Genomic DNA, 25,860 nt, shown 5'->3' with positions numbered 1-25,860 from the left:
GTGAGGACAGCTAGCATCCACTGGGTCAACCACAATCTGATTCAGAGACTTTAATATAAAACCATGCTCCATGTTAATGTCATTAACTGTGGCTGGTTTCTTTTAGACACGTTTATATCTGAGACAAATTCATCGTTTCTGGTTGATAAAGTCGTCCTATCAGATACAGCAGCAGCTAGCAGCAGCTAGCACCAGCTAAAGCCCGTTTCCACCAACTGGTCCTGTACGGATCGGTTCAGTTTGGCACAGGTTGGATCAGTAAAGCTTGATCCTGTTTCTACGGCCAACTGTGTCTTCTTCTTGGAGTTTTCAGCCTCAGTTTCACCATCCAAAGCGTCTGCTCTGTCCTGACCTCAGGGTCTTTCTGCTGCGCGCACAGACGCAGACACAGACACAGACACAGACGTACTGCCAAGTCTAACTCATGGTGATGGCTGTGAAATGTTTTTTCTTTAAGGGTTTCTGACTGGATCCCATATTATATTTAGATTACAGTAAATCTTTTCAGAGTTAAAAGTGGAAGGGCCAGCTGTGGCAGCGTTTACTATACCCTCTGCAGTCGTAGAGTAATAACAGTGGAGGCTGTTTTTAGCGTGGTTGTGGATTTAAAGTGTGCAGTGTTGGGACGTTAGGAGCATGGGTTAACTCTGAGTGCTACTGCTGCAACATTAAATATAAGAACATATCCTCTGAAGAATAGGCATGGGGCCCCGAATGGTTAGGTTTAGGCATGGGGCCCCACAGGTTAAGTTTAGGCATGGGGCCCTGAATGGTTAGGTTAAGGCATGGGGCCCCACAGGTTAGGTTAGGCATGGGGCCCCACAGGTTAAGTTTAGGCATGGGGCCCCGAATGGTTAGGTTTAGGCATGGGGCCCCACAGGTTAAGTTTAGGCATGGGGCCCCGAATGGTTAGGTTTAGGCATGGGGCCCTGAATGGTTAGGTTTAGGCATGGGGCCCTGAATGGTTAGGTTTAGGCATGGGGCCCTGAATGGTTAGGTTTAGGCATGGGGCCCTGAATGGTTAGGTTTAGGCATGGGGCCCTGAATGGTTAGGTTTATGCATGGGGCCCTGAATGGTTAGGTTTAGGCATGGGGCCCTGAATGGTTAGGTTTATGCATGGGGCCCTGAATGGTTAGGTTTATGCATGGGGCCCTGAATGGTTAGGTTTATGCATGGGGCCCTGAATGGTTAGGTTTATGCATGGGGCCCTGAATGGTTAGGTTTAGGCATGGGGCCCTGAATGGTTAGGTTTAGACATGGGGCCCTGAAATGTTAGGTTTAGGTATGGGGCCCTGAATGGTTAGGTTTAGGGTTGGGCTCATGAGAGACAAAAGCAGAAGACAAAAAACAAAGAGGGTTAGTGTTAGGTTCCATTTACCTTATACATTAAGTTGTCTTGTATTTACTATTACAATGACCTTATTAAACACTTATTAATTAGTTATATAGTCTTATAAACAAATAATAATGTGAATAAGCATCTTATAAGTACTTACAAAGGTCTTATTAATGCTTATTACAGGACCTTAATATAAAGCGTTACCGCAATAGTTTCTGTGGTAGAACTACAGATCAGATGTTTTGATTTATTTTTATTTCATTTATTATTATTTTGAAGAAAAAAGATGTTTTTTTCAGTGTATTTGATTTTGTTCAGAAAGTGATAGACATGTATCAGAGGGTTAAAATGCTAATCAACTACAACATTTTTACATATTTTTACAGTCTATAGTTTCAACCATAGACTGTAAAAAATAAATGGACGTCATCTCGCTCAGATTGAAGTGAGGTCACCACAAAAACTGCTCCCCCTGGTGGCTGGCTGCAGTATAGGTAAAAAAAAATCCATCTCCCAGTCATTCCAGATGGGCTGTGGTCAAACTTTAAAAAATTAATACACCTGGTAGAAATGTTTCTCTCACAAATTGTTGTGGTGATTTGAAGATATTATTCAGTTGCCTTGAATTCAAGTCCTTTTTATCTGAAAGTTTTGTTTTCATTAGTTATTAGAGGTTAAAAATTAGGCTTTACGTTACGTTTAATAATGATTGACAGCTGACAGTTCTTGTGGTTTTTTTTCAGGGGTTGTAAAATATGTCGAAGGGACAGCCAAGAAGAGATTAGACTCTCCAATGATAAAAATAATTACCATATTGGCCCGATTATAGGACGACTATCTGAGGTTATGACTCAGTGAATAAGCAACAAATAAGTAGCCTCAAAGGTTCAATAACTGCATTAATGATGTAAATAACTTTATAACCATCAAATTCATGTTCTATTCATTTTCATCAAGATTAACTTTAACTCATGAAAATTAATTCAGTATAAAAAACAAATTCTACAACAACACAGTCGTGCAAATCATTGATGTAATAACAGTGCAATAAATTGCATTAACCATCAAAGTCAAGTGCTATTCAAGAACATTAACAAGTCAGTAAGCCCCTTCGTTCTAGATAGTCACATTCCTTCATTTTTCATCACATTCTGCTATAGCACTGTGACGCTCCATTCGCTTACAGGTCACCGGTCCTTTAGCTCCATCTAGCGGCGTGGATATGTAATTAATTCAGTCTAAAAATCTAGTCCTCGATTATAATACAACCCCATTTATGAGAATACAATTTCTAGAATAAAATATCGTCCTATAGTCGGGCCAATACGGTATTATTCTAGCTGCACGACAGCTGTCAATGGCGACGCCTGTGACGGGGGAATTTTGGCTTCAAAACCGTACAACGGTAAAAGGCGGAGCCACGCTGTCCACTCTATACAGTCAATGGTCTCAACATGTGATGACATCATCACTACATCATTCAGAGCCATCTTAAGAAACATTCCAGAATTCTCTCTATCGTCAGAGACTCTAAAGAAAACATTCCGGAACTCTTTTATCCTCTTGGAACCCTGAAGGTTGGAGGTTAGCATGAGTCAGCATTTCTTACATGGTGGCTGCTGACAACACTTTCAACAGTTTGGACCAGAGCAGAGACGGTTTGATGGTGGAGGCTCAGGAGCATGGAGTCCACTGGAGAGGACGTGTCTGAAACTGTATTAACAAAATCAAATATTTAAAAAAAGAAAAGAAAGATAAAGAAAGAAAGAAAGAAATCTTGACACAGGCTTTCGTGTTTTATGCATCAGAGGGTTAAACAAAATAAAACTTTACATAACTGTGTGTGTTTAAACTCAGTCCCTCCAGGAAGTTACGATGTTGTGATCACAACAATTAACGCAAATTCAACCTGAAAGGAGTCTGCTGGAGCTAGCTCTGCTAGTGTTACACTCTGCTAACCAGGTTAATATGGTTTTACTGTGGACTCTGTGATCCTGCCACTGGCTGTGTTTGATAAACACATGATGCTTCTCTTTTCATGGTTTTATGAGTATTTTCTTGACCTTGGCCCAGGCATTGAAGAAATAACCGTCTTCCAAACATCTTTACCAGGAACAGTCTGGGAGGACGTTTTGGCCTTGATGACAGCTTGAGATTTATTTCTGCTGATGATAGTTAGAGATTTATTTCTGCTGTGTTTCACGGTCTCTGTACCACTGAGCAGACTCCAAACAGCCTGACTGGATCCATTATTCTATTTGCTAAAATCAGGAGCTGAAGCTTTTGTGGTCGGCCTTCTGTTTCCATCAAAACAGAAAAATCGAGATGACTTTTATTTGTCATATACAGAACACAGAGACGGGTTGTCTTGTATAATTCAGAGAACCATAAAGACGTACAGTAAAAAACCCTCGTACCCTCTTTCTTCAGGACTTCCCAGAACCAGTGTTACAGGTCAACTTTGACTTTCTGAGTTTAGATAGATTTGACTTCTCTGAAGGATTCAACAGGCCAAGCAGTGTAGGAGAAACTCCCCCCTGACCATGTTTTCTAGCTTTATCACATCCTTTTACTCTTCCAAGACAAATCAGACATTTAAACCGTCTAGTGTGTTAAAGATCCAACCAGGAAGAAACCTCCTGTGTAGACAAATGAAGTCAGAGCCAGAGCCAAAGACTGGACTCCTGAGGCTGCGTCTGAAGCCAAGACAAACTCTGTAAGAGCTCGTATTAAAACTCACATTTTAACACAGAGAGACACATTCACAGCCTGAAACTAACTGTCTAACACTGAACTATACAACGATGAAACTCCTCCAAGACCACAGCCCAAACCAAGACCTTTACCCTGGTCTGATGCAAGAGATCCAGTCAGTCCAGATCAAACTGATCCATACTTTGTTTTGTTGTTGGTATGATTTGAAGTTTGGACCTGTAGACCATGAACATAGAGATCAGGCAGGGTCAGGTTACAATCTGACAAATGAAGAAGTCAAAAGAAATCATCTGAGCAGCAGAATCAGGAGAAACGAAGATGACAAGATTTCATTCAGGAACCCACGGACCATGAAATGTCTGATGGACGTTCAGATCAAGTCTACATCGTCCGTTGGTCCAAGACCAATTCTGGACGTCTACACAACGATCAGCTTAGGTCCACTATTTGGACGTCTAACCATGACTCCACTCAGAGGTCGATATGGTTCAGCATTGGAGTAAAGTAGACGTCTAAACTGAGCAAAGGGACGTTGAAAAGACGTCCTTCCAGCGTCATTTCTGGACGTTAAACCTTGGTCTCCTGTTCCTCCAGATAACGTCCTTTTTTCAGACGTCTACTGAACATCTATGTCTGACGTCCACAGTTCCTCCATGTAGGAGATAAGTAGTTATACTGTACAGGGGCGTACCTACAATTAGGCAAACACAGGCAGTTGCCTGGGGCCCGAGATTCCCAGGGCCCCCAAAGCATCTCTTAAAAACTGATTTATGAAGTTCTCTTCAATTGAAAACATTTGTTTTTTTTATATCTTCAAAATCCATCCAAAGGCTTAATCTGTAATGATGGTTTTGGCTCCTCCCCCTCCCTTCACATTCAATAGGCTAAACAAAAACAAACAATGTTGCTCTGAGATCTGAGATAAACATATCAGACTTTTAGGATTTTAAGGACTTTCTCTAGCCCAGGAAACAGGATCATTTTCTCTAAATCAAACTTTTGGAGTTGGTGATAAACATTATTGTATAAATCTCTTTTTTTGGAAACATAACTCACTGGACAGGGGGTCAAATAAAAATACATTCACTTTAAAATAATAGGACCAAAAAGTATGCTAACTGTAAATATCACCTCTTTCAGTAGATTTTTTTCCAGTTTGATGTTGTGCTTGATATTTACATATTTTTTCTTTACTAAATTATTTTTTCAATATTTACCTATTGTAATGTTTTTCACTTCATCCTTTCTTGTTTGTTCCTGTTACTCTGTAAATTCCCCACTGTGGGACAAATAAGCTGTCAATGGACCATAAAAGATTTCAAATCCAGGACAAAGTGGACTAAATGATGGATTCACTTTTTTCTAAATCAAACTAAAGTACAGAACTTGAGGAAATGCATTTAGTTGTGTTAAGTTAGCATGTACAAGATTAGCACTGTCTCATGCCTTGATTCTGGGAAAGAGACAGTGGACCCAGGGAAGGCCAGTCTAGCTCTGAGGAAGAGGAGTTACAAGGACATGGAGGGCCCCACTGACTGGGTTTGCCTTGGGCCCCCAAACCACTAAATACGCCCCTGACTGTAGTGGTTCATTTCCCTGTAGCTTCGTTTGACTCACCAGCAGGTTTGTAGTGGAAATGTATAAGAAAATCAAACAAAGCTATAGGAAAATGAACCGGAACAGCCTGACACCTTCAGAAACTGTACTACAGTTAAACAGGAAGTGGTGTAAAAACAATAACAATGGCTGAAATGGTGGCAGTGGCTGCTCAGTCCATAGGGACTTGGCTTTGTAATTGGAGGGTTGCTGGTTCAAGTCCCAAAGTGGACCAAGATTGGGGCTGATAGCAGGAGAGGTGTTAGTATAATTTCCTGAGTACTGCCGAGGTGCCCTTAAGCAAGGCACCATATCTCCCAACTTGTTAAAATTTGAGTTGGTAAAGACGTCCAAAGTCTAGTTGAAAGGACATCCTTTCAACATCTCTTTGCGCAATGGGAAGGTACTGTGGACATCAGAAACAGATGTTTAGGAGAAGACGCCGTCTGGCGACCAAAATAAAACGTTCAAAAGGATGTCTATGAACGTCTCTTTGCGCAGTGGGAAGAGTCAGCTGGGAGTAACTTGCCAAAAGTCATATTTAAATTATTTTCCAAGAAAACTAGAGAAACTCTGGAATATTTTCGTACACTTTAACAAACATGCTCGTTTAGGTTTCCTTCCTCTCTTTAGGAGTTGAATTCTCTGAACTTGTTTGACAGCAGTAGATCCCGTCATAACTCAAACTTTTGTGTCTCCAGTGAACGTCCCGGGCACGGTGGTGGAAGCCATGAGTCGACAGGAGTCCCTCCAGTCCTTCAGCAAGAACAGCAAACCCTCCTCGTCCTCGTCTTCGACCCCTTCCATCACGCCGATCAGGGGCTCCATGGTCTTCCCTCACTCCCCCTGCCCTCGGAGCTTCTCTCTGCTGGACAAAGTCGGGGTCAGCGTTCAGTCCGACTCCAGTTTTGGCCAGATGGGGTCAAAGAACCAGCGAGTCCTGGCCAGCCCGACCTCCACCAGTCAGCTGAGCAGCGATTTCAGCGACTGGCACCTGTGGAAGTGCGGCCAGTGCTTCAAAACCTTCACCCAGAGGATCCTGCTTCAGATGCACGTCTGTCCGCAGAACCCAGACAGGTGAGTGTCGGGTTTTTGGTCCCATAGACCAGAATCTATCAGGGTCGGTGAGAGACTGAGACATAAACATGTTGAACATGACACAGGATGTCAGATTCTCACAGCTGACGTATGAGTCTCTCAGAGGCAGCCTGCAGAGCAGACGTCTGAGCTGATTTATGGCTTCAGCGGTGTCATCATGGCTCCATTTGTGTTTGACAGAAAGTGGGAGTTTGTGGATGAGAGTGAAGAGAGTGTAAAAGTGTTTGAGTGTGTATAACATCTGCCAACTTAATTATATACAGCACGGACGGAGAAGGAGGGGAGAAGAGGAGATGAGATGTGTGTGTGTGTGACTGTGTGTGTGTGTGAGTGTGTGTGTGTGTGCAGAGGGACTGAGGATGTATTGGAAATTTTTTGCTTAGCTTTATTTTTTGCGGGGAGAGTCAGAGCAGCGTATAAATCAGCGCTGTGCGTCAGTGAGAAATACCTCGCCTTACGGTGACGGGGCCAGGAAAACAGATGCCACTTATTCAATAAACTAATACTCATAGGGAAGAAAAATGTGGGCTGGATATGGAGGGGGGCGGGGGGGTCGATGTGGAGCTGCCTGTCAATAGGAAGGTTTTATGGGACAGAGGAGCAGATAAAATTCAGCTGAACAAGCCAAACGGGCCCGAGTCCTGGAGCTCCAAGGACCCAATGTTCCTCACGCTCACGGACGGACGGACGTCGGACTGTATTTTACCGTGGTCAGGTCACTCGTTGCAGGAGCATTTTCCAGTTTTTCATGAAGACCTCTGAAGCGTTCCCAGGCCAGAGGGGACACTAATCCCTCCAGGGAGCTCAGGGTCTCTGCCAGGGACTCAAACTGGTTCGTCTGGGAAACTTCCTGAAGAAGACGCTAACCCTGCAAGATTTCTTTTTCACCTCAACATGTTTGACTACACACTCCCTGCAGTCGTCCTCATCAGAGGAGTCAGGTGGGGTTCTTGGAACTGGTCTTTTAGCTGGTTTATACCGGTGTAGTCATCCTACCTGGGGTGGCAGGGCGACCATACCCCTGTTTGTCCAGCGGTCCAAGGACAGCATCCCAGGTCCTTGACCTAACCCTGGTTCACCGCCTTCTGGATTTTCTGACTGCAGGAAGTGTGTTAGAAGAACTTTTTTTTAGTATATTGCGCATTTTCAGACAAAATAAAACTTTTTGACTGAGACCTTAGTCCCCCTAAAAATAAGCTCCCCCTAAGGCAGGGGCACCCATTGGGAGTAAACTAAGTTGGTCCATCTCTTACGACAGACTGAACTATGACCTTGAACCCCTAGGTACACCAGGCAAGGCAAACATGTGCCTGATCTGATCATGTGTGTCAGTTTGAACATCCTCAGAGAGGTGAGCGTAGCCCCCAGTGTCCCAGTTAGAACTGGCACCACTGTTGCCCTCACACCCTTATTCCCCTGGAAAGCTCAGTGGATAGCGACACTGACCTTAGCACGGTACACCGGAGTTCCAATTCTGGTTAAGGCAACAGGTGCAAAATCCAGGTGGACCTATGGCAGGGTCCTTAGTGATGTATGATATAGAACATACCTCAGGATGAGTGAGGCAACTAATGATAGAGCCATACCAGCTCGTATGATGCCTGGGTGAACAAGGTCCACATCAGGTGTTAGGGAACCAGGGCAATTTTTTTATAATTTTAAACAATGTAGCCAAAGCCTCAGCTAACCACAATTATAAGTCAACTTTGACGATATTGTTCAAACTTTAACAACATTCAATAATCAGTGTTAGATTTACACTAAGAGCTGGGTCTGAGACCTTCTGGCTCATTCTACGCCTGAGGACAAAGAGGTAAAGGCTCAGATTAAGGGCCTCAGTGTTCCCTGGACAGATGAGTCTTCAGACAGTTATTAAAGGTCCCATACTCACATTTCCAGGGTCCCAGGTTTGTTGGAGGATGGTTGGTAATGCGCCTGGATTCAGGACCAGTCTATTGGCTAGCCCTCTGTTGGACTGTCCAAAGTTGGAAAAGCAGTCGGCCGTGAAGTGACTAGCACACATGCTCAGTTTTACTGAGTGTAGCTGGAACATTTCCTGATAAATGAACTCTAGACACTTAGTCTGTCTTCTTCTGAGATGGGAAGCTTGAGCATGGAGCTATGTGGCTGTTTACAGCCAAAAACAGAGCAGTGATGGCTGCTGGAGCAGCAGCGGGGAGAGGTTTCGGGGTATCTGCTCCGGTGGACCAATCAGATCAGACTTGCTCCTGATTGGTCAAAAAAGGGAATCGCTGATGTCAGCAAATCCCCCAAATCCAAACAGCTGGTTTTAGGTCAGGATTTTACATTAACAAGCTCTACTAAGAACAGGTTTGGTCATTAAATATCACATTTTGTGGGCTGGGAGGAAAGACAAAGACCCACACATTTCACTAAAAGACTTAATAAAGTGATTTTTGCAGAATATGGGACCTTTAAAAGTAGTAGTAGCAGCAAAGATGTTTCCCCTTCCCTGTGAAAGTCTTCTTCATTTCCTTTCCAAGGCTTGAGAGGTGAAACGTCTTCAAGAACTTGACCAAGTCCAGTTGCTGTATTGGACTGAGTTTTGAATAATCAAGTGTTTAAGAGTCTCACTGCCGAACAGAACAACACCAGCTCAACAAATCAGAGCCATCGACGAGGAACCTGGAGAGGTCTGTGACCAGAACCATCTTTATGAAGGAGCTTGATCATTGGTATGGACGGTACTGACGTCTCAGCAGTCAGCCTCATCTGTACCAAACAGGAAAGTTGGGACAGTGAGGTATCAAGGGGCTTTGTTCTGCTGGATTGTAAAGAGATCTCCCAGGTCTTTCAAAGTCCATAGTCCTGTTGGGGTTTATTTATTTGGAGGAAACTATCGGGCTTTCAGAGTTCTCCTTAAGGGGACTTGGGGTATCATTGCCAAACCAAGGTCATTGGTTCTGGTGGACTTCTTTAAAGGTCTGTAAGGTTGTTCTCCAGGAGTGGCACAGATGGAGCAGTTGATCTTGTCAGTGTTTGAAGTAGCTCACAGATCTTTTTCTTTTAACAGGTCACGCACAGCGTTTTAGAGATTTCAGACGGTAAACCCGATCCGTTGCTCTGTCCACGAAAGAGTCTGTTCTTTCAACAGCTCTACCTTCTCTTCCTGATTTCTTTATCTTCCCACCACCCCCCTCACTCCCCCTTCATGCATATTTATTGATGTTTACTTGATGGGAACATTTGGAGCTGAAGACTGATGGCTCTGTACTCCTCACACCTCCTCTCAGCTTCGTCTCTCTCAGGTCAGTTTTCTCCTGCCGACTCTTTCTGTTTCTGAACTTTTTCTCCCTCTGTATCGTTTTTTTCCTCTTCTGTCATTTCATCTGAGTCCATCATCAGAGGAGCTGTTTGTTTATGTCGCCTCAGGGGGGCCTTGGATCCAGTCTGGATCTGGTGTCAGGATGCAGGGAAGTGTTGAAGTCTTGTGATGGCGCTGAGTGATGAATCAGGAATCAAACCTGAGCAGACTCTGTTTCCATTCACAGGTCTGACACGCTACACCGGCGTCCCAGTGTAAACGCCGCTCTGAATGGGATTAATAACCGCTGTGTGTGACGGATGTGTGTGTGATGGATGTGTTTACGATGGCGGTGTTTGAAGGAGTCATTAGAGCTTTTGAGGAAAATGAGCTATTCTTTCTAAACACTTTGATCCTCGCGGCTCGGCGCTGCTCGGCTCAGGTCTCCTTCTGGTGGCTGATGTTGTTTATGGACCAGGCATGTATGTGTATATGGATATAATCAGACGTGTTTATGGAAGGACACAAAGTTTACAGCTAATGAAAGTGGGAATCATCACACAGTTGATTCTATAGAGGAATTAAATGCCCATTTTGTCATTTGTTTTGACCATCTAGCAGTGCCTTGTCAGGGCTTTGGCCTCAGCACACGCTGTTTCAGTCCCTGCGATGATACACTCAAACATTTATCCTTCTCAATCGCTCATTTCATGACGACTGGAATCTCATCGGCTCAGTGGAGCGTGCGTAATGTTGAACTCTGTCTCAGGTAAAAGCTGATAAAGCACGAGTTCATAAGTGACGAGGCAGTGACCTGAGAAAGCTCTGTGTCTGACGTGTTAGTGATAATATTTGAAACAAAAAAATAGATTTATAGAGCCAAGGTTTCACCCCTTTTCTTTCATTAGCAACCCTCCCAACCTTCACCATTTGTTTGAGGAAACACTCGGGTTGAAAGTATTTGAGTTGGTCTGGTTTTTTGTTGTTGTTTTTAAAGCTTTGGTACAGGAGTGCTTCAAACTTTAAAGGTCCCATATTCTGCAACAATCACTTCATTAAGTCTTTTAGTGAAATTTGTGGGTCTTTGTCTTTCCTCCCAGCCCACAAAATGTGATATTTAACGACCAAACCTGTTCTTAGTAGAGCTTGTGAATGTGAAATCCTGACCTAAAACCAGCTGTTTGGATTTTGGGGATTTGCAGACGTCAGCGATTCCCTTTTTTGACCAATCAGGAGCAAGTCTGACCTGATTGGTCCACCGGAGCATATACCCCTAACCCCCCCCGCCCACTCCTAGAGCCATCACTGCTCTGTTTTTGGCTGTAAACAGCCACATAGCTCCATGCTCAAGCTTCCCATCTCTGAAGAAGACAGACTAAGTGTCTAGAGTTCATTTATCAGGAAATGTTCCAGCTACACTCAGTAAAACTGAGCATGTGTGTGCTAGTCACTTCACGGCCGACTGCTTTTCCAACTTTGGACAGTCCAACAGAGGGCTAGCCAATAGACTGGTCCTGAATCCAGGCGCATTACCAACCATCCTCCAACAAACCTGGGACCCTGGAAATGTGAGTATTTTAAATGCTGTGTGCTGTGGAGCAGATGGAGGAGCTTTTCCTCAGTGTCCCCCCCTGTCTCTGTGTTAGCTTCAGGATGCTAACTTTAGCTGCAGTTAGCCTGTTGTTTTAGCCTGTAATGTTACGGTAAAGGAGCTTCTCTGTTTTCTAAACATTGTGCACTCGGAGCTGGTGGCGCCGCTCTCAGTGACGTGGAAGAGCGGGGCGGTATCAGCGGTGGCTCATTTACATATGAAGGCCACGCCCACTAAATCAGAGCGTTCTGAACAGAGGGGCTATGAGAGCCTGGAAACAATGCTGCTGTGCTTGATTTATTGGCTTTTTGGACCAAAACATGTTACTACCATTTCATGAAGACATCAATGATCCAGATTAAACTGCAGGAAAGGAGCAGGATATGGGAACTTAAAAACATGAAAACACCATTTCTTGGAATCACAGAGAGTGAGTACATGAGGCCCAGTTTGTTGGCTAACATTAGCAGAGCTAGCACCACCATACTTCAACATCCACATAACATTAATCTCTATTTTCTAGATCAAAATACAAACTATGCCACAATGATACATTATACCTGTCATCTGTGTTTGTTTCCATCCAGGTAGTAGAGCTTTTCAGCAGATGCTATCGACTTCTGGCACATTATGGCAACAGAGACGGTGTTTAGCTCTGTTTATTGAGATGAGTTAGGGCTCTTTAAACTGAGTACAACCTGCATAAAAATGTTTGGTTGTTCTGTGGACAGTTGTCAGAAACGATAATCCACCGTGGTCTGGGACCCCAACAGAAGGGAAAACAGAAATTAGGGGATCTGTCCCAAACGCCACAAAATGTGTGCTGTACCAAGACCATCTGAACTGAAAAATAATGCTAATGATTAGTTTGACTGACTAGAAAATTTGGTGCAGGTTTGTGAAAAGTGGACTCAGAAACTAAATTTAAAAAGAAAAAACCGGACAGGGATAAAATCATGACTCCTTGTGTCCTCCATCAGTTTACACACAGACTGTACGAATCAGCGAAGCTCGGACCACACAGCTTCATCTGGATCCTCCAGACCACCAAACGCCAACACATTTGTTGTAATCAAAGTAACGTCTTCAAATATTTGTGATGAATTATGATTGAAACTGAAAATGAAGCTGATTGAGTGTTTAAACATGAAGGATCCTGCTCCTCTGTGTACGCTAACAGAACAATTAACGGAGACGCTTTGCATGAGAGGCACGCCTGGTCCTCCGTGCTGCTAAACAGTTGACGTTAAGGAGATTTATCACTTCACAGTGAGGACGGATTTGCTTATAACACTAACACAGATGTGTGTTGTCCCTGCTGGACACACAGATGTGTTGAAAAATGACTTTACTTCATTTTTTTCCAGCGTGTAGCCGCAGGAGGAAGAGATGATGATCCATCAGGGTGATGGACGGGGGAAGAAATCCTTTCAGAGTCTATTTTTATCTGTCATGTTTGCCACGCCGCTCAAAACACGCTAACAAACACGCTAACAAACACGCTAACAAAGACAAAGACAGCAACGAGTTTTTATTCTGAGTCTGTCCACCTGAACTACACATCCCATAATCCTCGGCTTCCCACGGACAGTCTCTGAGATGATGGGATGTTATTGGCTGATGGTTTGTTTGATGAGTACGGATGGTTGATGAGAGGATGTTATGAGAGCGTTTCGCTTAAATAGATCGCTCGATACGCTCAGAGAGAAAGACAGAGACAGAGAGGAAGAAAGAAAGAAAGAGAAGAATGAAAGAAAAAAAGAAAGAAATTAAACAAAGGTAAGTAAGAAAAAAGAAAGAAAGAAATAGATTAAGAAAGAAACAAAAGAAAGAATGAGAAGAAGGTAGAAAGAGAAGAAAGAAAGAAAGAAAGATGAAGAAAAAAAGAAAGAAAAAAAGAGAAGAAGAAAGACAGAAAGAAAGAAAGAAAGAAAGAACGAAAGAAAGAACGAAAGAAAGAAAGAAAGAAAAAAAAGAAAGAGAAAAAGAAAGAGAAGAAGGAAGAAAGAGAAGAAGAAAGACAGAAAGAAAGAAAGAAAGAACGAAAGAAAGAACGAAAGAAAGAAAGAAAGAAAAAAAAGAAAGAGAAAAAGAAAGAGAAGAAGGAAGAAAGAGAAGAAGAAAGACAGAAAGAAAAAAGAAAGAAAGAGTTTAAGAAAGAAAGAAACAAACAAAAGAAAGAGAAGAATGAAAGAAAAAAGAAAGAAAGAAAAAAGAAAGACAGAAAACAAAAGTAAGAAAGAAAAAAGAAAGAAAGATAGAAAGAAAAAGAAGAAAGAGACACAAAGAGAAAGAGAAGAGATGTTGGAGGGAAAAACGGAGAGAAGCAGGAAAATAGTTCGTACGTGGGAGGACACATAAAAATTCAAACAGTAGGAGTGTGTGTGTGTGTGTGTGTGTGTGTGTGTGTGTGTGTGTGTGTGTGTGTGTGTGTGTGTGTGTGTGTGTGTGTGTGTGCACAGGCTCATTGATTGTGTATTGATGAGGCGGCAGCAGTGATTTATAGCTGCTCGTCTCGGGGGGATAATGTCTTCATACGAGGCGGACAGACCAGTCGTCTTCACGGCGCAGAGAGAAGTCCGTATGGATTAGAGCCAGTCCATACGGGTCAATCAACACACTCCACCCTGCATCACTGCACACACACACACACACACACACACACACACACACACACACACACACACACACACACATTTAAAACACACAATAACTGAGACTAAAATCAGCTTGGATGTGTATAAAACATGAACAGGTTTAAAGAGCAGAGCAGAAACCTCCAGAAACCCTCTTTCTCTTAATGTTTCGTCTCTCGTCAGCTGAAGTTTCTCAGGCAAACAAACTTTCTGAACTCAGTTCGGGGGATTCGTTGACGTTTCCCAACTAATTCTGGAGAAACTTGGAGAGGCTGTGTTTTGTGTTTCATTTGGGATTTTTAAGAACAACCATCCACTCCTTCTTCTGGCTCTGGACTACATTTATTTATTTATGTTTTTTTCACACACGCTCCTTCCAGATGTCAGAGCTCCTCTCTTTCTCTCAGGCTGAGCCTGGACACTCCACCCTTTATTTTTTATGATATGTATAAAAATATAACTTAACATCGTCCCCTTTCTTCTCCATTCTTCATCCTCCGACAGTAGCCTGGATATCCCGTTGTTAAAAATGTTGTTTTCTGCATCTTAATCAAACTCTTTGATTGTAGCTGTTAATATGTGACTTCATAATAAACTGTTGGTCTGTTAATATTCAAAAAAAGTTTTTTGTTTTTTTTTTAAACCAACTTTTTCATTCTTTGCTCAAGAATAAAAGATCTGTTTTATTAGTTTGCAGTTCACAAAAAGTCCCTAAAAATTTAAATTTACTAGTTAAGCCATGAAAACACTGCACGCTCTAAATGCATTAATGTTCTTTAAACTGAACTTTATATTTAAAAAAATAAAACTCATAAGACTGAAAATAAACACGACTTTGTTGTTAAATCTTTGATTCAGTCTTCATCCAAATCCATTGAGACTAAAAAATGTTTCCTCTTTTTGTGAAATATCCATATGCAATAAAAATGCTAGTACTTTCAATTAAAGTGTAATTAATCACAATTGCAATTGTTATTAATCACAATTAAAATTTGGTTGAAATGAGTTATTTTTATTAAAATTAGATAAAAAATGATCAAAGTTATATCAGTCTTGATTATAATGTGATTAAGGAGACAATAATTGTAAATAAAATCAATTGAAATTAATTGAATTTAGATTAATGGCTAATAAGATGTGATTAAAATGAGAATAATTGTGATTAAATTAGATTAGTCACAATTGGATTATCATTCAAATGTGATCAAAATTAAAATAATTGTGATTAAGTGTAGATTAATCTCCATTAATCATGATTAATCATGATTAATGGAGATTTAAATAAGAAATTTTGTCTAACACAATTAAATTAATCACAAGTAAATTAAGATTAATGGAGATTTAAATGTGATTAAAATAAGAATAACTGTGAAATAAGCTTGATTAATCATAATTAAAATTAAAATCTCTTCTTAAATTACAATAATGGCAATTAAAATGTGATTAAAATATAAATAATTATGATTAAAATTTGATTAATCACATTTTACTGTGATTTAAAGGACGATTTTTTGTGAATAAAACTAGATTTATAACAATTCAAATTAGATGAATCGCAAATTATATGTGATGAGTCATTACTTAAGATCCACCTCTTAAAACGTGTTTCGCCTATGGTGGATTTATTGAATGGAACAGATTAGAATAGAATAGAATAGAATAGAACAGAATAGAATAGAATAGAATAGAATAGAATAGAATAGAACTGCTTTATTGATACCAAACTGGGAAATTGTTGAATTGTTGTATCTCAGCGCTGACCAGGTTCAGGTGTCACTTCGAGTTTCTCTCTTCCCAAACCGACTGCTCCTGAACTTTTTATGTTTATCTGATCAGTTCAGGTTGTTGGACACAGGTTTTCCTCCTGTCACGTCGCAGTTTTCCTCAAACTGTTTAAAAACGTGCAACCATCAACAGTCTGCTGCAGCTACAGCTCCTCATCACCTCCTCCACCTCCGACCTCTCTGAGTGAAATAAAAAGTCGTGTGTGTGTGTGTGTGTGTGTGCCAAGAAACTTTGTTCCCATGTCGTCTTAATAGCTGTGGTACACACACACACACACACACACTCACACACACACTGGGCCTCTCTCATCAGCTCATGTGTTAAAAGTGTGGACACAGCGACACACACTCTGCTGTTGTTACCACATGTTGTGTTGAAAGGTGACGCGAGGTTTATTGTCCTGAACTCGACTTTATAGATTTCACACACACACACACACACACACACACACACACACACACACACACACACACACACACACACACACACACACACACACACACACACACACATTCAGGGAAAGGTGGGAACAACAAACCAAGTCTCGTCGGTCCCTGTGAACCACATCCAGACGTCCAGGCTCTGTTTTGGCGAGCAGGTCGTGGCGGTGGCGTGCAGCGTATTTCACGCCGTGCTGTCAGCGCAGTGTGAGTCGCTGCGTTAACGGGCGGCAGGAGAGATGCTGCTCAGTTTAACCACTTCATAGGAGCAAGTTGACAGTTAATTACAGCTCACAGGCTCCATAAAGCTGACGAGAGCTCAGATACACCAGCAGAGTGTGTGTGTGTGTGTGTGTGTGTGTGTGCAGATTTTAGAGCCTGCAAACATATTTACATGTGCTTATCTGTGCAGATATTTCAGTTGCATATGCAGCTATCTGTGTGTGCATGTGTGTGTGTGATGGAGGTGTTTATGCTTCACCTCCTCCTCCTCCTCCTCCTCCTCCTCCTCCTCCTCCTCCTCCTCTCTGCACTGTAATAAACAATAACCGGGCATTAATCTCGCAGCCTGCTGCCTTAATAAATAATATCCACACATTCATCACCTTAAACTATTCACAATCAATGCAGCTCTTCATAGAAAACCCAGCTAATAAATAGTGGTGCGGCCCACTGAGGCGTGAACTTATAGACCAGCCGCTGATAAATGAACCCACCCCCACGGCCAGACGCCTTTTATGTGGAAAACTGCAAGTGAGAATTTTTCGATTTTATATTACACTATTTTACTCTTATTACTTTCCTCTGCCTCTGTGTGTGTGTGTGTGTGTGTGTTCTCTGAGGGTCCAGTAGGTGTGTGTGTGATTTATTAAAGCGCTGTAGATGTTGGTCTATTTGTTTTATTCTAGTTCTGGGCTGTTTACCTATTTGTAAGCCCCCGATGTCAGAGTTTTGTCTTATTGCTTTCAGAATAAGAATCACTTTATTTTCAGAGCGCAGGAAGCACGGGGGGATCTGTCCCTTTGCAGCGCTGCACACACTGAACACACACTCTGAGCACACACTCTGAGCACACACTCCTAACTCAGACTAAAAACAAGTGTGTGAAATACAGAGAGGAGAAAAACTACAGAATATTTAATGTGGTGATTGGAGCTGTGTTTGTGTGTCGAAGCAGTGATGTAAAGACAGGAGGGCAGCGGGCAATCCCAACAACTCATGGCCCAGTTGTTAAAAACAAACGCTGAAATGCCCTGTTGGGAGATAAAACACGCGCTGAAGTGCTCTTTTCTTTAGAGCCACACCATTCGTTATAGTGCCCTCTTTAAAGCCAAAACCTGTGTTATAATGGTTATTGTTAAAGACAAAACATGCGCTATAGTACCCTCTTGAGAGCCAAAACATGTGTCTTGTCACTTTATAGAGCCAAAAAAAGCACTTAAGTGCCCTCTTTAGAGCCACAACATGCGTTATTGTGCCCTCTTTAGAGCCAAAACATGCGTTATAGTGCCCTCTATAGAGCCAAAACATGCGTTATAGTGCCCTCTTTAGAACCAAAACGTGCTTATAGTGCCCTCTTTAGAGCCACAACATGCGTTATTGTGCCCTCTTGTAGCCAAAATATGAGTTATGGTGCCCTCCTTAAAGCCAAAACATTCGCTTTAGTGCCCTCTTTAGAACCAAAACATGGGCTTTAGTGCCCCCTTTAGAGCCAAAACATGGGCTTTAGTGCCCCCTTTAGAGCCAAAACATGGGCTTTAGTGCCCCCTTTAGAGCCAAAACATGGGCTTTAGTTCCCTCTTTAGAACCAAAACATGGGCTTTAGTGCCCTCTTTGGAGTCAAAATGTGCGTTATAGTGCCCTCTTTAGAGCCAAAACATGCATCATAGTGCCCTCTTTAGAGCCAAAACATGGGCTATAGTACCCTCTTGAGAGCCAAAACATGGGCTTTAGTGCCCTCTTTAGAGCCAAAACATGCGTTATGGTTCCCTCTTTAGAGCCAAAACATGGGCTTTAGTGCCCTCTATAGAGCCAAAACATGCGTTATTGTGCCCTCTTGTAGCCAAAACATGCGTTATTGTGCCCTCTTGTAGCCAAAATATGAGTTATAGTGCCCTCTTGTAGCCAAAACATGCGTTATTGTGCCCTCTTGTAGCCAAAACATGCGTTATTGTGCCCTCTTGTAGCCAAAATATGAGTTATAGTGCCCTCCTTGAAGCCAAAACATGTGTTTCAGTGCCCCCTTTAAAGCCAAAACAAGCATTATAGTGCACCCTTTAGAGCCAAAACATGTGTTATGGTGCTTATTGTTAAAGACAAAACATGCGCTTCAGTGCCCTCTCAGGAGTCAAAATGTGCACTATAGTGCCTTCTTTTGATTATGTTATTTGCTATGGTTTATTTTGGAGCCAAACATGCCTTCAAGTGTCCGCTTTGGCAGAACATGCACTTAAGTGCCCTCCTTTGAGCCAAAATTGCCTCTTTGTGCACTTTTTGGAGCCAAAACGTGCTATAGTCTTCTCCTGGTTGGCAAATTACCCCTTACTGCCCTCCAGGGTGGTAAAAATGCTCACTGTCTGTTTTTTCCTTCTTTGTGTTCATGCTGTTCGAAAAGTCTGTGGTTGCCGCTGCTTTAAAGGTTTCCCTTTGTCCTGTAGAGGTGGGATGTTGTAAATGTCTGCTATCATCTTATCTTTGAACTACACTATGTGGTCTTTTGTGGACCAAATTGGACCAGGAGACCGTTTTCTGGAGTTTAAAGTCAAATGTTGGTCCATGCTGACCTGTTTAGCTACACTTCCACCACAGGAGCTAAGGTCTAAATTTAGTTCTGGGGGATAAATCAAACTAACCAATGGTCTTCTTTGAGCCTGACGGTGTGAATGTGTCTCTGTCAGTTCCTGGTGTAACAGTTTAAAGAGTGACCCTGGAAACTGGAGACCTTCAGCTGAACGTGTCAGAGGACGCAGGTTTCGCTTTTGGTTCGTTAGAGAAAATTTAGTTTAAACAGCAGTGGATTAATTTCTGAGAGAGAACACAATAAGATAAACACTGTTTGTGTGTGTGTGTGTGTGTGTGTGTGTGTGTGTGTGTGTGTGTGTGTGTGTGTGTGTGTGTGTGTGTGTGTGTGTGTGTCAACAAATAGAGTGTGTATGATAAGATCTGCTGCTGTATGGAAGCAGGACACTCTATTAGCAGACATACAACCACTGTCTGCCTGTTTCACACACACACACACACATTTACACACATACACATACACACACACACACACACACACACACACACGCAGTGATAGATGGTCCAGTCATGAACTCGGCCTGCATTGTTGATGAGGGTCACGCTGCCATGGTAACCACAGCAGTGTCTGACTCCTCCCCCTGACTGTGTGTGTGTGTGTGTGTGTATTTAGACAGTCATCTGTTTTAGTGTGTGTGTGTGTTTAATTTATTATCATTAAAAAAAAAAAAAAAACGTGTGTTTCAGGTAAACTGAATCCCAAATCTCTGAGTTTTGACGTTAGCTTGATGGTATCTCTGTAAAGCCTCCTCAGACTCCGCCCCCTCTGACCTGCCTCTCCTCTGTCTCCCAGACCGTACCAGTGCGGCCACTGCTCCCAGTCCTTCTCCCAGCCGTCCGACCTGAGGAACCACGTGGTGACGCACTCCAGCGACCGGCCCTTTAAATGCGGATACTGCGGCCGAGCCTTCGCCGGAGCCACGACGCTCAACAACCACATCCGCACGCACACCGGGGAGAAGCCGTTCAAGTAAGTAACAGTGAGTACCCCCACCCATCAACCCACCTACCCCCACCTATCCCCCCTGCTACAGTTTCTCCTCTACCCTACAACACCCAGCTAACCGCTACTGACACCTAGCTATTAGCAACAACAAAACCAACGCCGCGTCACGTCAGAGCGCTAAACAGCTCTTAGTCCTGACTCAAAGACTTCAGAGTCGTGATTGTTGCTAGGCGCCGCCCTGCCTGTTGCAGTGGCTCTCTCTTCTTTTTCATCATTTTTGTATTTGTAGTAGATCGTTACTTTGTTTGGCTCATTTGTTGGTCATGGACACCAAACTGTTTTTGTCTTCAGTGATATTTTTACTACTTTTTCTCCTGTGTTTGTCTGGAGATCCTACATGTAACCATGGCTGCATTGTTTACATGTGAAATCAGCTGTTAGCAGCCTGTAGCATGTCAATGCTAACTGGTGCTAGGCCGGATGTTTCCCACAAAGTGAGGAGAAGGAAGTGAAGATGAGGTGCTGGTAGGACGTTCGACTCCTACCTCACAATTTTTGATGCTACAGACTGAAAGTCCCTCATTTACAACTTCAAACAAAGGATTCAGACATGAATAAGAGAGCTGGAAACTAGGGCTGCAACAACTTATTGATTAAATCAATTAAAATCAATTATTAAATTAGTTGGCCACTACTTTAATAATCGATTTTCATCGGCAACTAATGGTGGGTGTTCTGGTACATAAAATTGTAGCTTACAGTGTGTTAGTTGGGAGGAGATGAGCCCACTCTCTTGCCGTATGCTACTGAAAGAGGTGGATGTGCACTGAAAATGAGTCAGTGGCTGATTATATTCTGAGATTCAGCTCTACTTCCAAGAAAAAGAAAGCTGTAATAAAATATTACTGAAGGAAAAATGCATTTTATTGTCTTTATTGCTGTTTAGAAAACACCTAAAACAATTTTAAGCTAAATTGTAAAGGAAAGTGCAAAAATGTGTCATTATCCGATTAATCGATTAATCGATTAATTGATTAATCATTTAAATAATCGCCCGATTAATCGATTATTAAAATAATCGTCCGTTGCAGCCCTACTGGAAACTCTGCGTAGACCAGTGTAGATGTGATGTAAAGGTGTTGCCTTCAGCACTCCTCGTCGTTGTGTGAGGTCACCAGGAGAGTCAGGGCTGTGGACTCTGATGGTGCAGCTCAGCGATCCATGGAGGAGTTAAAGGGTCAAAGTCAGAATGGATTTCTGTTAATCTGAATAAAATGAACTGACCCTGAAACTCTGACGCTGATGATCCATAAGGATAAGGGCTCGGTGTTAGAGCGGCTCATAGAGGACGAACCAAAGGAAATATTGTTAAAGGATCGTGTTTTTCTTTTTATTACATCTCATGGTTCAACTCTATCAATTTATTTTATTTTCTATTCATTTTATACAAAACTTTTTAACAATGAATCTAACTAATGAAGGGAAAAACATTTTGAAATAAGGATTTGAAATCTATACATCCTCCGTAAAGTTACTGTAGACATTTTTTAAAGATATTGTAAAACATGGTCCCAGTTTTTACATCTTTTGAAATTGAATATCTGTCCAAATAGATTTTGTCTTCACATTCAAATGTGAACAGAGTTTCAGGTCACTTTAAACGGGTGTTTTTCTTCACTCATCCTGCACTTATCTGGACGAGTCTTTAACTGCTGCTGTAACATCTACAGAGGAGACCCTGAGACTTCATCCAGGTTTGAAGGGCGGTCTGTTGACCCACTCAGTACCAGATACTGTTAGCCAGAACCAGGCCAGAAAAATAAGATTGGGATCTATATTAGGGATGGAACGGTTCATGAAAAACACCCAAACTGTTGGGTTTTACTCGCTTCGGGCACACGTGCTTTGTTCGGTTCGTTTTCTTCGTTTTTCAGCTCAGTTTGAAGCGAGTATGTAGCTACGATCATACACATGTGCAACACGAGGTGAAGGAAACGGGAACAGTTGAGTGAAGAGGCGTGTGTGTTGTTTACATGACGAGTGGAGCAGACAGAGTCAGAGGGTTTACCTGTGGCGTTGAGTCGTTCTGCTGTCACGGAGCTCTGATGACAGCGGGAAAAAAGTGGAGGATAAAACCACGACTGAGAGTTTCCAACTCAGAAACTTTGTTGCTACATTTAAAGACTTTTCTGGAGTTTGGAGAATCTGAGGTTAAAGCGTGTTTTGACTTTTTGACTAAAATGTCCCTAAAAAGTGTTGATCTGTTCTGCTGTGTGAACATTTCACTGATAAAATCTGAGCTAGAATTCCTTCATCTTTAGTTCAGAATCAGCTCCTATCACAGGTAACTGGCTCCACCTCCTTCTCATTCATCCCCGCAGCGTCTCAGCGCTTTAACACAGTCGGACGCTGAGCGTCTTCTGACTTCAGCGGGGAAGCGTAGAGTGGGTTGTTCCACTGTGGAAACTGGACGGTCATTGGATAAACGCTGGGCTTTGTCCCGCCCATCGGACGCTCAGCGTCTCTGGGGGTCTATGAGGCAGTGGGCTGGCCTGGACGCTGGGCTTCTGCATGATGATTGGATGATCTGTCTGAGGCTGAATCCCTTTTTGATTGACAGTGAAATGATCCAGTCAGAGATCTTGAAGTATAACCCTCCACCAGAGCATCTTCTCAGTTTTACAGTCAGTTGTTCTGGACTGATCCTGAGGTTTTATCGATCCTCAGAGAGTTTACTTTTCTTAAAAACGACGAGCGTTGTGTTTAAAGATTCTCTCTCTTTTCACCAATAAGCAGCTACAGCTCCAGCTGATAACAAGCTGACACAGAGGGAAGAGTTTACCTTTAAATAAATAAACAGATTTATGATGTAGGCCAGAAAAAAATGAGCTTCCCCTCCTCGACTTACGTCTTAAACTAAATCAAACTCATGACGTATTTTTAAATGACACACAAACACCAACACTGACTGTGTCCCAGTTTGGCCCAGTCTGAGAAGTCTAGACTGAACTGGATCTCTACTTTTCTAGTCTTTCTGACCTCTCAAAGAGCCTTGCATGGCTAGAAAAAGATAAAATCTGTTTTTAAAATAAATTAAAAAAATCTTTATTTCATTTCAGCTGGAGGAAACAGACAGGTCTGAGGAGATCCAGGTTTTGACCTCGGTAGTTCCTGGTAGTTCCTGGTAGTTCTTAACCTTGGAAAGCCAAAAACCAGCTCCTCTCTGATCAACCTCGAGTCGTTTCCATTATTCATGAACTTTTTCTGGATCTTTGAATATTTTCTCCTCCTGCTGACAGCGCCGTCGTGACCTCTGACCTCCCCTCTCTGAACCAATCACAGCCTCTGATGCTGGTCCTCAGGGAAATCCTCTTTAAACCTCCCAGGATGTGAAATCAGAGGCAGGAGATCAGAGCGCTCATTTCAGCTTTTTCTGATGGGAGTTAGAGCGCTCTGACGCCGCCGTCATCCTGTCAGCATCAGGCGCCGCTGAGGATCCACAGAGGGGTCAGAGGTCGGCGTGGGGGCCGCAGAGGAAGGAGTGAGAGGTGTGAGGGGAAGAGCCAAATGAGCGTTATAAATTCAGAGGACACGCACCGAGGGAGAGGAGCAGGAAACAAATTAATGCTCCTAATAAGCAATCAGAGGAATCTGAGGCCGTCATCGACGCCGGGAGCCAAAGGCCGAGGAGAACAAGGGAGGAAACGAGGGGGAGCGCGAGGAGGAACAAGAGATCAGGGCGTGAAAAGTGAAACGACAAGCAGCGCCGAGAAATCGGCTCAAAGCAAATCAGCGTTCTTAATAAGCAATCGGAGGAAACCCCGAAGCTTTTCATCAGCACTTCAGAGTCCCGCCGGACGCCGAGCGGGACAAAGACAATCACGGACGGGCGTCAGAAATCTTTAGCAGATCGATGGCTCGGGGAGTTCTCTCCTTTTGGACGCCGCGGCGAATAGATTAAAGCTGCCACTGTCACTTTGTCAGGAGGAAAACGCTCAACTTTATTTTCCCGCTGAGGAGACAGAGGAGACGATTGTGTGTGGTCGGCAGCTTTTCAGCGCCGTGCGCAGCGGAGCCATCAGAGAGCAGAGAGCGTCACGCAGGCCGTCAGAGAGCGGAGGCCGTCAGAAAGCAGAGGCCAGAGAGTGGAGGCCAGAGAGCTGAGGCCGTCAGAAAGCGGAGGCCAAAGAGCGGAGGCCGTCAGAGAGCGGAGGCCATCAGAAGGTGGAGGCCAGAGAGCAGAGGCCAGAGAGCGAAGGCCGTCAGTGAGCGGAGTCCATCAGAAAGTGGAGGCCAGAGAGCGGAGGCCATCAGAAAGAGGAGGCCAGAGAGCGAAGGCCGTCAGAAAGCAGAGGCCTTCAGAGAGCGGAGGCCGTCAAAAAGCGGAGGCCAGAGAGCTGAGGCCGTCAAAGAGCAGAGGCCATCAGAAAGTGGAGGCCAGAGAGCAGAGGCCAGAGAGCTGAGGCCGTCAGAGAGCGGAGGCCATCAGAAAGTGGAGGCCAGAGAGCAGAGGCCATCAGAAAGCAGATGCCAGAGAGCTGAGGCCATCAGAGAGCGGAGGCCATCAGTGAGCGTAGGCCGTCAGGGTGCTGCGCTGATGAGGTTTCTGATCAGCGTCTAGAAAAGAAGAAACGTCTCAGCTTTAAGAGTCAAACAGGAAACAGGATACAGGAAGCTGGTTACTTTAAACGTGAGGTTCCTGTCTTCAGCTTCATGGAGAGCAGACCCTGTAGAGCTGGTCTCTGGTTTTATCAGAGCAGCAGAAGCTGAAACTGATGACGTGTTTGACGTCTCTGCCCCCATCAGTCCTGTCGGTCTGTGACTGAACACAATCCGTCCTCCGTCTCTCCGTCTCGTCTCCTCCCAGACTCAGATCAGAGGATGAAGCTCAGACTTCTCTCATCCTTGAGGGAAAGTGATTAAAGTCTCCGTCCTGGTGTCAGGACCATCCTGGCGTTCCCGCTCTTTGTTGTGTCAGGGCGCCGTCCTGCTGGATGAGTCGCTGTGACACAGACGCCTCAGAGGAGCTTTGATGTCGTAGCCGTTGTGGTTTGGTAGATTTACAGATGAATCAGAGGAGGAGCGTCCAGGCCGAGCAGTCAGGAGGAGTCAGGAGGAGTCAGGAGCAGTCAGGAGGAGTCAGTTTGCTTTTTCACTCCAGCTGAAGGAAAATTTACTGAAGAACTCAGTCTTTAAGGTTTTTCTCATCCGCAAAAACGTGACCTCAGATCAGAGGATCTCAGCGTCTCCTGGTGTTAATAAAGTGAACTGCAGAAGTTTAGTGAAGTTTTGTCTTTTTTATTCTTAGAATAAAAATTGGTTGTCTGTCAGATTTCTGGGGCCGAGCTTTAAGTTTCCATTTTGATACGTTTCTGTTTAAGTCAACTCCTGCTCCGTTCCTCCTGTGGCTGCTTCATCTCTGAGCCGTTTGCTCCATTTTTGCAGCTTGTCCATTCTTGAGGCTTCTGCTCTATTCTTGCAGTGGTTTCGTTCTTTTTTTGTGGTTCCTGCCTCTTTAAGCAGCAGCTCTTTTTTTGCAGCGTCCACTTTGTGTTTGTCGCATTCGCAGTTTCTCTGTGAGTGTGGAAACTGCTCGGGTCTTTGGCTGCTTCATTCTTGCAGAACCCGCTCAGTTTTTGCAGCCACCCC

General features: G+C 43.4%; 1 protein-coding gene across 1 annotated transcript in view; it reads left to right on the top strand.

The window, feature by feature from the left end:
- The window catches only part of prdm6 (PR domain containing 6), an 88,218-nt gene that overhangs the window by 60,034 nt on the left and 2,324 nt on the right, over nt 1-25,860 (top strand). The window contains exons 6-7 of the mRNA XM_074671120.1: nt 6,353-6,728; nt 20,059-20,235. Coding sequence (XP_074527221.1) covers nt 6,353-6,728; nt 20,059-20,235 — 553 coding nt within the window. The remainder of the gene's footprint in view (nt 1-6,352; nt 6,729-20,058; nt 20,236-25,860) is intronic.

The sequence above is a fragment of the Halichoeres trimaculatus genome, unplaced genomic scaffold, assembly GCF_033239565.1.
Source record: "Halichoeres trimaculatus isolate MK-OKI-2021-1 unplaced genomic scaffold, fHalTri1.1 fHalTri1_scaffold_5, whole genome shotgun sequence".
In the NCBI taxonomy this organism is placed as follows: Eukaryota; Metazoa; Chordata; class Actinopteri; order Labriformes; family Labridae; genus Halichoeres; species Halichoeres trimaculatus.
The sequence above is the reverse complement of the archived record's forward strand: the minus strand, read 5'-3'. Positions and strand labels throughout refer to the sequence as shown.